The sequence below is a fragment of the Sinocyclocheilus rhinocerous genome, unplaced genomic scaffold, assembly GCF_001515625.1.
Source record: "Sinocyclocheilus rhinocerous isolate Xijiao unplaced genomic scaffold, SAMN03320098_v1.1 scaffold642, whole genome shotgun sequence".
Lineage (NCBI taxonomy): Eukaryota > Metazoa > Chordata > Actinopteri > Cypriniformes > Cyprinidae > Sinocyclocheilus > Sinocyclocheilus rhinocerous.
The window spans coordinates 302,337-316,785 of record NW_015626390.1 but is presented as its reverse complement, the minus strand read 5'-3'; the positions used below and the strand labels follow the sequence as shown (position 1 = coordinate 316,785).

At 34.1% G+C, this 14,449-nt stretch overlaps 1 protein-coding gene across 1 annotated transcript in view; it reads left to right on the top strand.

The window, feature by feature from the left end:
• The window catches only part of LOC107713907 (integrin beta-1-like), a 39,046-nt gene that overhangs the window by 10,719 nt on the left and 13,878 nt on the right, over window positions 1-14,449 (top strand). Inside the window, exons 2-5 of the mRNA XM_016519559.1 lie at window positions 10,473-10,536; window positions 10,860-10,945; window positions 12,320-12,539; window positions 12,635-12,805. Of these exons, the coding sequence (XP_016375045.1) occupies window positions 10,473-10,536; window positions 10,860-10,945; window positions 12,320-12,539; window positions 12,635-12,805 (541 nt within the window). The remainder of the gene's footprint in view (window positions 1-10,472; window positions 10,537-10,859; window positions 10,946-12,319; window positions 12,540-12,634; window positions 12,806-14,449) is intronic.

Below are 14,449 nucleotides of genomic sequence, written 5' to 3'. Positions count from 1 at the left end.
AATGAGCCGCTTTGTGATATCACAAAGCCCAGATAACAAACGCTGTAGTCCAAACGAGCTGTTCGTTGTAGTTCTTGAAAAGGGATTTTTTTAAAAATGAAATATCTCCCTTTGGAGTGGACTTTGAGATTTGTAACTTTCTAGATCTTTTTTATGCCCAAACATACACACTACACACTGACTCAAATTTTAAAAGTGAAAAAGCATAATAGGACCCCTTTAAGCATCCTCTTTGGCGTGACAAAGATGTTTGAGTTTCCCAGTAAACCATGGTTTATCATCATTGAATGATGAGAATTTCCTGGTGGGGACCTGTAGGTCGGTATAAGATTAACCAAACAGTGATCAGAGAGCCCCTAAGCTGCTCGTGGGACAGAGTAATATGCATCTTTTACTGTGGTGTAGCAGTGATCCAATATATTACTGTCTCTGGTGGGAATACAGGCCACGGCGGTTGAGTGCATTACTTATTGTACTTATTATTGAAACAATTGTACCTGCTAATTCCAGGTCTTTCTCTGAAGCTCACCACAAGTAATCCTTGGCTCTTAGAAAACTCTTCTGATAATATTTTTCACTGCTCTGTCAGAAATCTTGCGAGGAGCACCTGGTCGTGGCCGGTTTATGGTGAAATTATGTTCTTTCCACTTCCGGATTATGGCCCCAACAGTGCTCACTGGAACATTCAGAAGTATAGAAATGTTGGTATAAGATGAACCAGGCAGTGATCAGAGAGCACCAAAGCTGCCCGTGGGACAGAGTAATATGCATCTTTTACTGTGGTGTAGCAGTGATCCAATATATTACTGTCTCTGGTGGGACTGCTTGTATTTTGGCAGTTCACGGGAGAGATTTGATTTGTTAAAATCTCCAAAAATGATTCAAATAGAGTCTGGGTACCTTTGCTCCATTTCAGATATTTGTTAGGCCAGCTGTTGCATCGCGGCGCTCATGCATGCGTCCGGAGGAATTGCTTTCTAATTACTGATAGATTTCTGCTGGTGTCTTGGCTTTCAATGCCTTTTTGCACCTCCCTTTTTTCATGCGTTCAATACTTTTTCCTTGTGTCATTCTACTTTATTACACATAACTTAATTTCTGAACTTATTTGTTTTGCTTTCTTTGTATGTATGGATTACTTGGATTGTTACCGACATCTGGTGAAAATTTCATGTCAACAGCACCTTTAGAAATATATTTACTGAGAAAAATTGTGATGTGTTCAATACTTATTTTACCCGCTGTATTAATTAACAACATGTTCTTACTATAGGGTTAGGATTAGGGTTTAGTTTAGGGTAATTGCATGTAATTATTCACATTTTACTGTTATTGCTATAGTAAGTACATGTAATGTATTACAAGGACAATGCAAAGTAAAGTATTACCCATACTGTATTACAATATAACCATATTTCCAGATTAATAAAAGTAATAAAATTACAAAAAAATATATTTAAATGGGACAAAAAGCACTCCAAAGTTAAGGTAATTGCATTTAATATACATTTAATCTATGATAAATATTCATTTTACTTGCAATTAACATGCATTTAAAGGTCTAAAAACATTACATTCAGTTTGGACAGTTTGGAATATATATATATATAATTATTATTTTTTTTTTTTTAAAGATGCTAAAGTGTATTTCTTTAACAAGGGAAGAGCCTGCATGAGTTTGATTCCACTTGCATACTGTAGAAAAACAGTAGTATAGTAAAACAGTAACAATTTATAAAATATATTACAAATCTTTAGAATCGGAATCAGAAGAACTTTATTACCAAGTATGTTTACACACACACAAGGAATTTGACTTGACGACAGGAGCTTCCAGTGCAGAAGAAAATACAGACATAGTGCAGACATACATAGGAATAACACAGTAGGGATGGAATATAACACCAATATAAGAAAAAACAAAATTTAATAATGTACTATATACTGAATAGAAGTATAGGAAAAAATTTAGTTGTTTAAATAAATGTACAGATATGCTATAAGTGTGCAGATATGTTATTTACAAAGTGTGCAGTTTACAAGTGTACAAATTTTGGATTCTGTGTATAAATATGTCAGTTGGGCTGGGTGTGAGGGGTCCAAGGTGATTTTCTTAGCCCTTTTCCTCACTCTGGAGATGCAAAGATCTTGGAGGCTGGGCAGCGGGGCACCGATAATCCTCTCAGCAGTCCTGAAATCAAAAACCGGAAAAATATTGTCTGGGATGTGTTGCTTAATGTTAAGGAGTTCGTCTCTGTCAAAACCTATAGAAGAAGAATGACAAAATACAGAACAAACAAAAACATCAGAAGAATTGTGGAGCTCAGCGTCGTGGCTGCCATTTGTGGAGCCAAAATTGCGAAGCATTTTGAGATTTCCAAGTGCTTGAGAAGACCAAAAATGAATCTTTAAATGAGCAACAGAAGCAGTCAAGAGACTTTCTTCAGCGCTGCAGGCGGATTGTTAAACCTGGAGCTCATTACACGCTCCCCCGTTTTAAAGGGACATTATCTCATGGTTGTGTTTGGCCCTCGTTTCAGAACAGAGGTTGAATGGGGCATTCGTGGGCATTAGTTCTGATCCCTCTTTCCCAGTCCAGAATGGAAAAGACAGGGAAGAGATCAGAGAAGAAAGAGGGGTTTCTGCTTTCCATGCAGCGGTTGAGGGGTTTGAAGTTTTGTTCTGGACTGGAGGTGGGATTTCAGTGTCCTGGAGAGAACAGCTGCCCTTTCCTGTTTTTCTCTTTGCTCCTTTTTTGTCGCTCTTGAGTGTTTTTTTTTTTATTATTATTTACATTTGCATTTATCTTTGTGTTATCTTCATAAGCCAAAGAAAATTACAGTAGGATCAGAAGAAAGTTGACTTCTGGTCAAAAAGAACAGACTTTCAGCAACAGAGTCTTGTTGTGACACTATCCATGTCTTGGACCACACAGTTTTTACCAGAGCATTGTGTAGATAGCAATATCATTCCCATGATGGTCTCTGTTTAGCCTCCCCCCAGCATTCCTGAGTCCAGCTGTGAAACCTCATTGAACAGAAACAGAGTAATGACCATGTTATTTATTTATTTTAGTTTGACACCTAAATGGTGTTTTACAAGTTGGTTTATGTTCGCACTCTTAATTAGGACTCAAAATGTGTTTTTCTTGACTGGATCAGGGTTATAATTGTTACCTAACGCTAAAACTGTTAAAACATTTGTGTTCATTAAAATAAAGCTGAAATAAAGTATAAATATTAAATTAAAAACTTAAGCTAATTTTTTTTAAAGTAAATTAACTTAAAAAAGTAAGTTAAATTAACAATTAAAACTTAAATAAAAATAAATTAAACCAAAATAGTAATATTTAAGAAGAATTAAAACTAATAAAAATGACAAAAGCACATGACAAAATCACAAAACATTAAAATGAAAACTAAAAATATACAAATAAAACCTACATCATAATGTAAGTAAAAACTACAATAGTGTATAAATAATATTAAACTAACTTGGGCTGAATGAATGAAAAATAAGTGTTGACTTAACTGACTCTTTGCCACTAAATTAGTCACACAAAAAAAGAAGAACAGAATAAGGCTTATGCACACTTTATATTTGTATTAAAGGACACCCTGGGGCTAGTTGTCACAATGGGAACCTGCTGTTTATTGAAATTTATTTATTTCATTTTATTTGTTTTATTTTTTTAAAGTATGAAATGCCTTTTAAGGCATGTTTTGTGTTAAAAAAAAATACTAGAATTTTTGTCATATAGGGGGTCTTTACACACAATTTTGAACTAAATTTTATGCGTTTTGGCTGTTCATTTACATGACAACAGTGTTTTGGGGGCCTGCAACGCATTTTGAAAATGGGTTTAAATGTGCAAGTTTTTATAAAAGATATGGTTATAATCTCTTTGTAAACTATAACAACGTGAATTTGTGAAAACTGTGACATCATACGTGTGCATATTATGTGCTTGCGTAGTGTTTCTGAACAGGGATCCCATCTGCATGCAAAACTTTTCAAAATGCAAAGGAAAAACCTTTCCGTTTTTAGCACATCGTTGTCATGTAAACGTACCCTTGTAGTCAGTGTAACGGGAAGCTTTTCGTGTGACCTCACAGAGCTCAACTCTCAGAGACACGCGGTCTAATCTGGTCTCTCTGCGCGACATGCTGTCTGCACACTGTGTATAAACTGCACACTGAGAGGAACCGTTTTTTAACACACACACAGACACACTTATTAACTCACACTGAATTACACAAGAGTTAGTTTACTATACAACAGACTCACAGCCTAACAACTTTCAGAGGTGGTACCAAGTTACTTGTGATTTAATCTGGGCTGCCGCAGTTCACACAGTGGCTCGCTTTAGCGTTTAAAGGGAGGAATTCCTCTAAGCCACCTCATCTCTGCCTATTGACTTTAATGGAAACCACATGCATTACATTCAGCAGGGAAGTAAAAGGCATTTCAGCCTCACCCTGGACGAACTTGGGTGTTTTTGTTTCCAGCACTAGTTATATTTGTGATTTCTTTGGAACTGCCATTAATGTAATGTGTAATTCAAAGGTAGTGGCATCAGACATGTCTTACATCAAGCCGGTATCACGTTATGAGCGTCTGTCAACACTTTTGGATAATGATATAGTATTTGTAGACCGTGCTGGGTGCCAGAATGTTTTAATGCTTCACTAGGTTTGTGCATTTTTACTATGGTTTTGTACGTTGAACTATTGCAAACAGTAAAATTTTTAGCTGTTTATTTTACATTTCATAAAGCTTTTGGGGGAGAAATTTTGTAATGCTAAAAACAATGTGTGTTAGCTTTGAGAACATTTATATGCTAGTATAATAGTCCTAAAACCTGACAAAATTAATGAACTGGAGGACACAGAGATTTGTTCAAAAAGAGATTAACACTTTCACTTGTGAAAAAGAAGTACATACTTTTAAAAAGAGCACTTATTGTGGGGGGAGGGTCAGCTCTAAGGCGGGGCATAGAGGAGAAACAATAATGTACAGTATGTGGAAAATAATGTGGTTTTTTTACTTTAAACCCCATAAACACATTTCATTACACCAAATACACAAAATAATGTTCTTTTTAGCAGCATCATATGACCCCTTTAACTTAACTTAAGCTTAAAGGGAAATATTTAAGTGCAAACTGAATGTAAAGTTTCAGACATACAATTGCCTGGAACATTGCATGTTAAATAAAAAAGGAAAAATTATATTAAATGCAAATGCATGAACTTCAGAGTGCTTATATTTATTGTTTAGTATATATTTATCCACTGTATTAAAAAAAAAAAATCAAAGTTGTAAACAAAACAGAATATTGGAGTATGGTTTTTCTACACACAAAATTTCGTGTTAAAAGTAATGTAATTTACTAGCAATTTGTTTCAGTGTAAACTAAAATATACTTTAATGTAATCTCTATTAAAAATGGTCATGTATGTCAGTTTAGAATATATTTGTAATTACACATTTGTAATTATGAAGTAATTTAGTACACTTGAAATGTATTAACTTTAAAATGTAATCTGAAATAACACACTACAGTTAGAATTATAACAAGTACTTTAAATGTGTAACATGTCAGCACATCAAATTAAGTGCATGAATAAGATTAAACTAAAGATTTAAAATGTACTAAATTCAACATTTATACAGTATTTGTTAAAAAATACTAAAGGGCATAGTCATAAAAGTATCTCTGGAAGTAAGTCGCCTTTTGTTTCATTTAATTTAATATTATGTTAATTGTAAGTACACTTTTTTGTAAATATATTTGAGATATGAAGTACACTACAAGTGAATATACACTTCTTTTTCACAAGGGTTGGTATGTTCTTTCTTTCTTTCTTTCTTTCTTATTTTATTTATATAGCACATTTAAACACAACTTATTGACCCAAAGTGCTTTACATAGCAAAGTAAACAACAAGACAGCAAAACTAAGTTATAAACTAATAATACTGATCCCAGTAGATAAATACAAAAACACTTCATTGACTTGCCGCAAATCGATCAAGGAGATGAGATTTAAGCATAACTTTAAAAATAGATAGAGAAGAAGTTGTTCGGATGGCAACCGGAAGATTGTTCCAGAGTACAGAACCAACAATTACAAAGGCTCGATCGTCACAGTGTTTTAATCTGGACCTAGGAATTGATAAAGTTCCTAAAAATCTGGATCTGAGTGGTCTCACTGATTTGTGTGTTTGCAACAACTCAGTGAGGTAAGTTGGTGGGAGATTATGAAGTGCTTTAAAAACCAATGTTAAATTTTTGTATTCCACCTTAAGTTTAACAGGTAGCCACTGTAATGTGGTCAGAGTGGGAGTAATGTGCTGAAATTTGCACGTGCCAGTCAATAGCCTGGCTGCTGCATTTTGAACCAATTGCAGTCACTCCATGGAGGACTGATTTATCCCATAGTACAGCGAGTTGCAATAGTCTAATCTAGATGTTACAAATGCACGAATTGTTTTTTCGAATGTCTGTGTTGAAAGGAGAGTTTTAACTTTAGCCAAACGTCGAAGATGAAAAAAGCATGACCTAACCACACTGTTTATCTGTTTATCAAACTTTAGACTGGAATCAAATAAGACACCCAGGTTCCTTACACAAGGAGTAATCCACTGGGCAAAATAACCAATATCGAGATTATAAGAATTAAAAGATAGGGCATCACTAGGTCCAAACAGAATCACCTCGGTTTTACCTTCATTAAGTGTCAAGAAGTTACTCATAAGCCATGATTTAAGTTCCTCAATACATACACACAACTTTGCTAATGCATTTTTATCCCCAGGTTTAAAAGAAAGATACAATTGTGTATCATCAGCATATAAGTGAAAAGAAATACCATATTTCTTGAAAATAGAACCCAGCGGCAGCATATAGATCATGAATAAAGTTGGGGCAAGAATGGAGCCCTGAGGGACACCACAAGTCAGAGGAGCACTGGAAGAAGTATATTGTCCTGTACGTACAGAGACTTTTCGGTTCGTTAAGAAGCTCTGGAACCAATTTAAAACAGTATCTCTCAGACCAACACAGTTTTTTAAACGAGAAAGTAATAAATTGTGATCAACCAAATCAAAAGCTGAGCTTAGGTCTAGTAAGATCAAAGCTACAGCATTTCCAGCATCTGTTGACATTAAAATATCATTATAAACTTTTAAGAGAGCTGTTTCTGTACTATGTAATTTCCTGAAACCAGATTGAAACGTTTCATAGATTTGGTTAGATCTCAAAAAGACTTGTAGCTGAACTAGAACAACTTTCTCCAAAATTTTGAAGATAAAAGGTAAATTGGAAACAGGTCTGAAGTTAGAAAATATCGATGTGTCTGAATTTGGCTTTTTTTTTTTTATTGGCGTTATTAAGGCACATTTCAGACCATCTGGAACTATTCCAGTACTCAGACTCAGATTAACTAAATTTAACACATCAGAACCAACAATGTGTACAACCTGCTTTAAAAAGCGAGCTGGCATAACATCATAAGGACACCTAGTGGGTCTCAAATGCTCGATGGCATCTTTACAGGCAGAAATAGTAACAGGTTGAAAATTAGACCATGTTGCAGAGCTCCATGGTCTCTCGATGATATCAGAGACAGATTGCGAAATTTGAGGTCTCAACCTATCTACCTTCTCCACAAAAAGTGTTCACACAGTGTTTCAGACGCATCAATAAAAACATCTACTGCTGGGTTAAGGACATAATCGATTGTGGAAAAAATAGTTATTGGGCAATGGGAGTTGTTATTAATAATTTCAGACAGATACTTAGATTTTGCTGACTTCACAGCTTTCTGGAAATTAGAGAGAGAGTACCTTAAAAGATCATAGGAAATCTGCAGTTTATCCTTGAGCCATTTCCGTTCATATCTCCTGCATATTTGTCGGAGTGAACGAATTGAGTCATTAAACCATGGTTCAGATTTTTTTCCTCTTCCTCTCCAGGAAGTTTTTAATTCATTATTTAATGTCCTGTTTTTTTAGGATGTGTCAGTACAGGAAAGAAAACATTTGTCAAGCCCTCAACTTCAATATGAGGAAACTTATTTTTGCACATGATAATGTTAGCCGCTCTAATATACTTTTCAATAGATTTCATTGTACTGAAGACGTCGCTGCATCCAAAGTGCTTTTGAGCCCCTCACTAACATGTGGAGCCAAACAGAGGATCATTTATTAACCAGACACAACACACGGTCTCATGGGACACACTAATCAATAATGCTTTACCTGGCAGGACAGACAACAGCCATTTATGCTTTCAGCAGGCTAAAGTGCTCTGAATCTACTGAGAGATCACTCTTACCGGAACTACAGAGACATTGTAGCTGAATTTTTGAACTTGAATTTTTCAAAATCATTATAGATTAAAATAACCCCATTTCAAGTCATTGTGTAATCAGAATACAATAATGACATAATATCCTTGGACAGAATACACGTGGTTAAAAACACACGTCGCAATGACAAATATTAAAAAAATATAATAAAATAAATAAAAAATAATAAAGTATTTATTCTACACATGGTCTGTATTTTTCCTAATACTTTATTTATTTATTTATTTATTTATTTATAAACACATACGCCACAATGACAAATATTTAAAATATATAATAAAATAAATAGAAAATAACAAAATTTTTATTCTACAGCTGGTCTGTATTTTTCCTAATACTTGTTCGTTCATTCATTCATTCATTTTTACAGTGTACTTCTCTAGTATTCTATTGAGTTGAGTTTTTAAAGATATTGTTTGTCCGCTCGAGTAACACCCTTTGCCTAAAGGAGTCGCACTATTTCTGGCAGGGAAAGAGCCACTAGGAAACGGTCTGAGCAGTGAATGATGGTTGCTCTTACCCAGGAATGGCATCTGAGAGGCGGTATTTAAATTAGCCCAGCGGTTCCTCTTGCAGGAGCTGAGAATAGATGAGCTCGGTTGGGTGATGAAGGTTTATGACCTCCAGTGAACTCAAGGTCATCACTCTGAAAACATGAGCAGTAAAACCAATTTTTATGCGCATTTTGGAATATGGCATAAAAAAAGGCCGAATGGAAACACTTAAGATGTGCATAAATTCTAAAAATGCACATAAAAAACGCATGTGCTCAACTGAGTTGGGTGATTTTTTTATCCAATGAGAAAACATGAACATGAACTAGATGGAAACACATTTACTGAATAAATTCCTCAATGCACATTAAAAAAGTAATGTGACTTTACGCAGTGGGACGACATAACATGACTGAAAGCAAGATAAAACATGACTGCATTTATTGCATGCTCTGAGGCGCAAGTAATTCATTTTCTATGAAAAAAGACCCACAGTAACTTCTCCTACTGCAGCAAAATACCTTTTTCTTAGTGATATTTGGCGCCAATTGATCAGTAAGTGACTATTTTGTTCTCTTTGTCTCGCTGGATGGAAACAGTGCTTTATTTGTATGCCATATTCCAATTTTGTGCATACTGTTAAGTTAAATTCGCAATTTGATTGGAAACATAGCTAGTGAGGTTGCGAAGACAAGGAGAGTTGGTAAATGTACTATGATGAGAACAGACAACAAAGAACTGAACAAAACTAGCAGTATAAATACACAAGACAAATGAGGGAGAAAATGAGGAACAAGAGGGGCTTGACTGATTAACACTGAACCAAAAGTAGAAAACACAGACTTGTGTTTTCCAAAAGCATAGTTAGACAACTATGGTCGCAGGTTATATTGTTACCAACATAGTTCAATGATTTAGTATTTCCTGAATACAAAGTTCCAAGAACATTTGAAAAAAAAAAAACCATCGCAAAGTTGTGTGGTTGAACTACAGCTCTCAAACCATGGCTAGAAGTGTAGTTTCTTGTTAGTATGACATGTGGACTTAAATAGATCATGCACTTGAGCAAAATAAGCACGCTAACATGTAGTGCATATACACATTTCATTCTATGTCTTTTAGTTTGTTAATAGAATTAAAGCGCATATGCGTTCCTGCTCTAGTACCACTGGGAAACCCTGTAGTGATGTAAGAAAACCTGCAAAATAACAGCAAACAAAAATAGGGAAGCAGTCCTCAGGTGACATGTATGTAATTTACATCAACAACAATCTTCAAAAGCATTAAGTTAAGTTACCCAATCATTATTGATTGTAATAGTCATGTATGCTATTCATATAGTAGTGAAAGATATTTCAAAAATACCATAGTATTAGCATGCAGAAACAAAAAAACAAACAAAAAAAATGAAAGAAAGAAAGGAAACAAGGCATTACCATTATACCATGTCCAAAAAAATCATGTAATGTTTTGTCATAGTCCAATGATTTCAGGTTCATTCAGTCATGTTAAATCATATATTTATATATTACAGTTTATACTGTTAGCCTACTGCTTGTTTTGAAAGTGAATCCATGCTTATAATTGTTGTCTTTTTGTTGTAGATGGACCTGAAGCTACTTTTCATAACATTATTAGGGATCATTTGTTGCAGCAGCGCACAGCAAGGTAATGTGATGAACTCTCAGATCACTGTTGTTTCTAATGCTAATTCAGTGTATTTCTGTCCAGTGTACTGTAACTCTGTCCGACTGCTTCAGAATTAATAAGCGCTGGGTTTCTGTGAGGATAACTAATCGTTCTCTCTCCAGAGCGAGCGGTTAAATACTGATGTCATTACTCAGAGCACACTCCACCCAGCGCGGTCGGAGCATTATCCTTAATGGAAAACATAGAGTAGTCATCTCTGGCTCCAATTACAGCGAGCCGGAGTGATGGAAATGAATCGAAGCTGTAGATGTGAAATGCTCTCCGTCTCTTCTGTTCTGCAGAGGGCAACGAGTGCATCAAAGCCAACGCTTTATCCTGTGGCGAGTGCATACAAGTGGGGGCTAAATGTGGATGGTGCACTGATACAGTGAGTAGCATTCAAACACCACGGTTATTCTGTTCTTTAACCCTTCAAACACATTTACTGACACAATATATCAATGCAGAATTACATTCACATTCATGCTGACTAATCAGAGCTGCACTGATACATGATTATAAGTCTGATATTGTTTTTATACAACATTTCACTAAACAGGAGGTTAATATTAAGTAACCTGCCGGTGCTACAGAACCAAACAGACATAATGCCAAACAAAATGACTCAAACTAAGACATCAGATATTAATAGGTATGGCAGATTTGCCAGGAAACAGTAATAATGACGGATGAATGCTGTCATGCATTAATGCTAGGAAACCTCATTCCAACTGCTTCTGCATGGAAACAAAACTGTTTTTTTTGTATTTTATTTTTTTTAAGTTAACGTTAATTTTATTTCAAGTAACGGAAATTGTTGTTCATGGTTTTCATTTTAATTGCAGTTTTAGTTAACTATAATAATCCTGCAAATTAGTACTGCAGGTACCAGGGTACAGAGAGGATAATATTAATATTGTCTTGTTAACTATGTTAATAAATAACTAAATTCATTTTACAGTTTTAAGTGTATTCCATGACTGAATTTTAAATATCAAGTTGTCATAACACAGTTATTTCTTTAGATTAATTAACTCTTAAGATGATATTATTTTCTAAAATGTTGTCTTTTTAGACATTCTCAGAAAAAAAAAATGTGCAAAAATTGTTCCTGTAATTTTTTGCAAAAAAACCCCCATTTCTGACAGTTCATGGCTTTTAATTTTATAGGATGCACTTCATTTCTTTATTGCTTTCTACGAGAAATGTACACAACCATTCACTTTTTTAAAAAGACATTCATCATTTTATTCAGCAAGGACAAGTTTCCACAAAACTATTGTGCAGCTCAACTGTTTTCAACATTGATAATAATCAGAACTGTTTCTTGAGCAGTAAATCAGCATATTAGAATGATTTCTGAAGATCATGTGACACTGAAGACTGGAGTAATGATGCTGAAAATACAGCTTTGATCACAGAAATATATTACAGTTTAATAGATATTCACTTAGAAAACAGCTGTTTGAAATAGCAATAATATTTCACAATATTACAGTAATAAAAAAGAAACCAAGGTAGTTCACCACAAACAGATGTTAAAGGAAACAAGAAACATGACAAAAGTAGCAATTAAATACATTTTTTTAAAGAACTACAACTTAAAGATCAGATTGTTAATTGATAGAATTTTTTTTATATAATTTTTATATTATCGTTTTTACAATGGATCGGTGTTATTCACTGCTTCATCAACATCTTCATGTAATCTGACATGCTTAATTCACAAGCAGTAACAGCTGTTATATCTACTGTCCAGCAGGAGTTTCTGAAGCAGGGCGAGCCGACGTCGGCGCGCTGTGATGAGCTGGAGTCGCTCAGAAAGAGAGGCTGCGCCGCCGCCAAGATCGAGAACCCTCACGGGAGCCAAAGGATCCTCAAGAACAAAGCCGTGACCAACCGCAAGAAAGGAGCAGAGAAACTCCAACCCGAGGACATTACACAGATCCAGCCTCAGAAACTCAGCCTCAACCTCAGATCCGGTGCAAGCTCACAATCTGAAGTCCTTGTTGGCTTTTATTGATCTGTGCGAGTCATTTTGGGAATACTAATGGATTTGTTTGTGTTATTCCTGTAGGTGAACCTCAGAATATCAAACTGAAGTTCAAGAGGGCTGAAGACTATCCCATAGACCTGTACTATCTGATGGACCTGTCCTACTCCATGAAGGATGACTTGGAGAACGTCAAGAACCTAGGGACTAGTCTGATGAAGGAAATGTCCAAGATCACCTCAGATTTCAGAATAGGTGAGTCTTATCAAATCAAAACAAAACACTTGGCTCGATACATGTTTTACACACACACACACGCACGCGCACGCGCGCACACACACATATATATATATATATATTAAGTCTAAGTCTATAAAAGCTTTTAAGGATATATTTTATATAAAATGTTTGAATGTTAATTTACACAAACCACATACATATTTCCATTAAAAATTTCTTATTTTTAAATGTAATGAAAGTTTATGTTTATGGTTCTCTGATGCTGGTTAATGGTCAAATGACAACAAGTGTTTTATCATGTATAATTATATAATTGATTATTTAAATTATTATTTATTTAAAGTATAGGGCACAATTTGGTCATAAAATATATTGTGATTATTTTGGCATATATTGTGATTACAATTTGAACTGCAATATGATAAGCATTTCTCACATCTCATAAGAAAATGTGTCCCTGGAGCACAAAACCAGTCTTAAGTCGCTGGGGTATATTTGTAGCAATAGCTAAAAATACATTGTATGGGTCAAAATTATTGATTTTTCTTTTATGCTAAAAATCATTAGGATATAAAGTAAAGATCATGTTCCATTAAGATATTTTGTAAGTTTCCTACCGTAAATATATCAGAACTTAATTTTTGATTAGTAATATGCATTGCTAAGAACTTCATTTGGACAACTTTAAAGATGATTTTCTCAATATTTTTATTTTTTTGCACCCTCAGATTCCAGATTTTCAAATAGTTGTATCTCGGTCAAATATTGTGCTATCCTAACAAACCAAAATACATAAATGGAAAGCTTATATATTCAGCTTTCAGTTGTTATATATAAATCTCAATTTCGAAAAATTGACACTTAAGACTGGTTTTGTGCTCCAGGGTCACAAATGTCTTATGCTGTTGTAGAAACATCCATACTAAAAGAGCAAAGAGACCACTTAAGTGACAATAGTAATAACATTTTATAATTAATATAAAATTTAATTAAATTATATAATTTAATAATTTTACTAATTATTAAAAAAAATGAAGACAGATATACAGTATGTTATTGTAATACAATTGTATTTTAGAAAATGAATATTAGATCATTACAATAATTTTATTTTTCACAACATGTTACAATGCTAAATTATTCACTTTCGAATGTTAAACCCCTTTTGGCGGAAAACTGCAGGGAGGCCTTTAAGTGTGTGTTTAGTTAGTAAGACAACTGCTGATAAACACCTCTTATTACTGAGAAAATGCTGAAAGCCTGTGAAACAGAGTAAATGAACACAAGTCAGCTTTTTATGGACTCATTTTAACAAATTTTCATGAAACCTGCTACGAAAACCTTGACTTAGAATTAGTGTTGTCAAATGATTAATCGCGATTAATCGCATCCAAAATAAAAGTTTTTGTTTACATAATATATGTGTGTGTACTGTGTATATTTATTATGTATATATAAATACAAACACATGCATGTATAGTTTTAAGAAAAATATGTTATGGTTATATATTAAATATATTTATATATAATATAAAATATAAGAATATGAATATATAAATGTGTAAATATTTTCAAAATATATACTGTATGTGTATATGGTTATATATACATAATAAATATACACAATACACATATATTATGTAAATAAAAACTTATGTT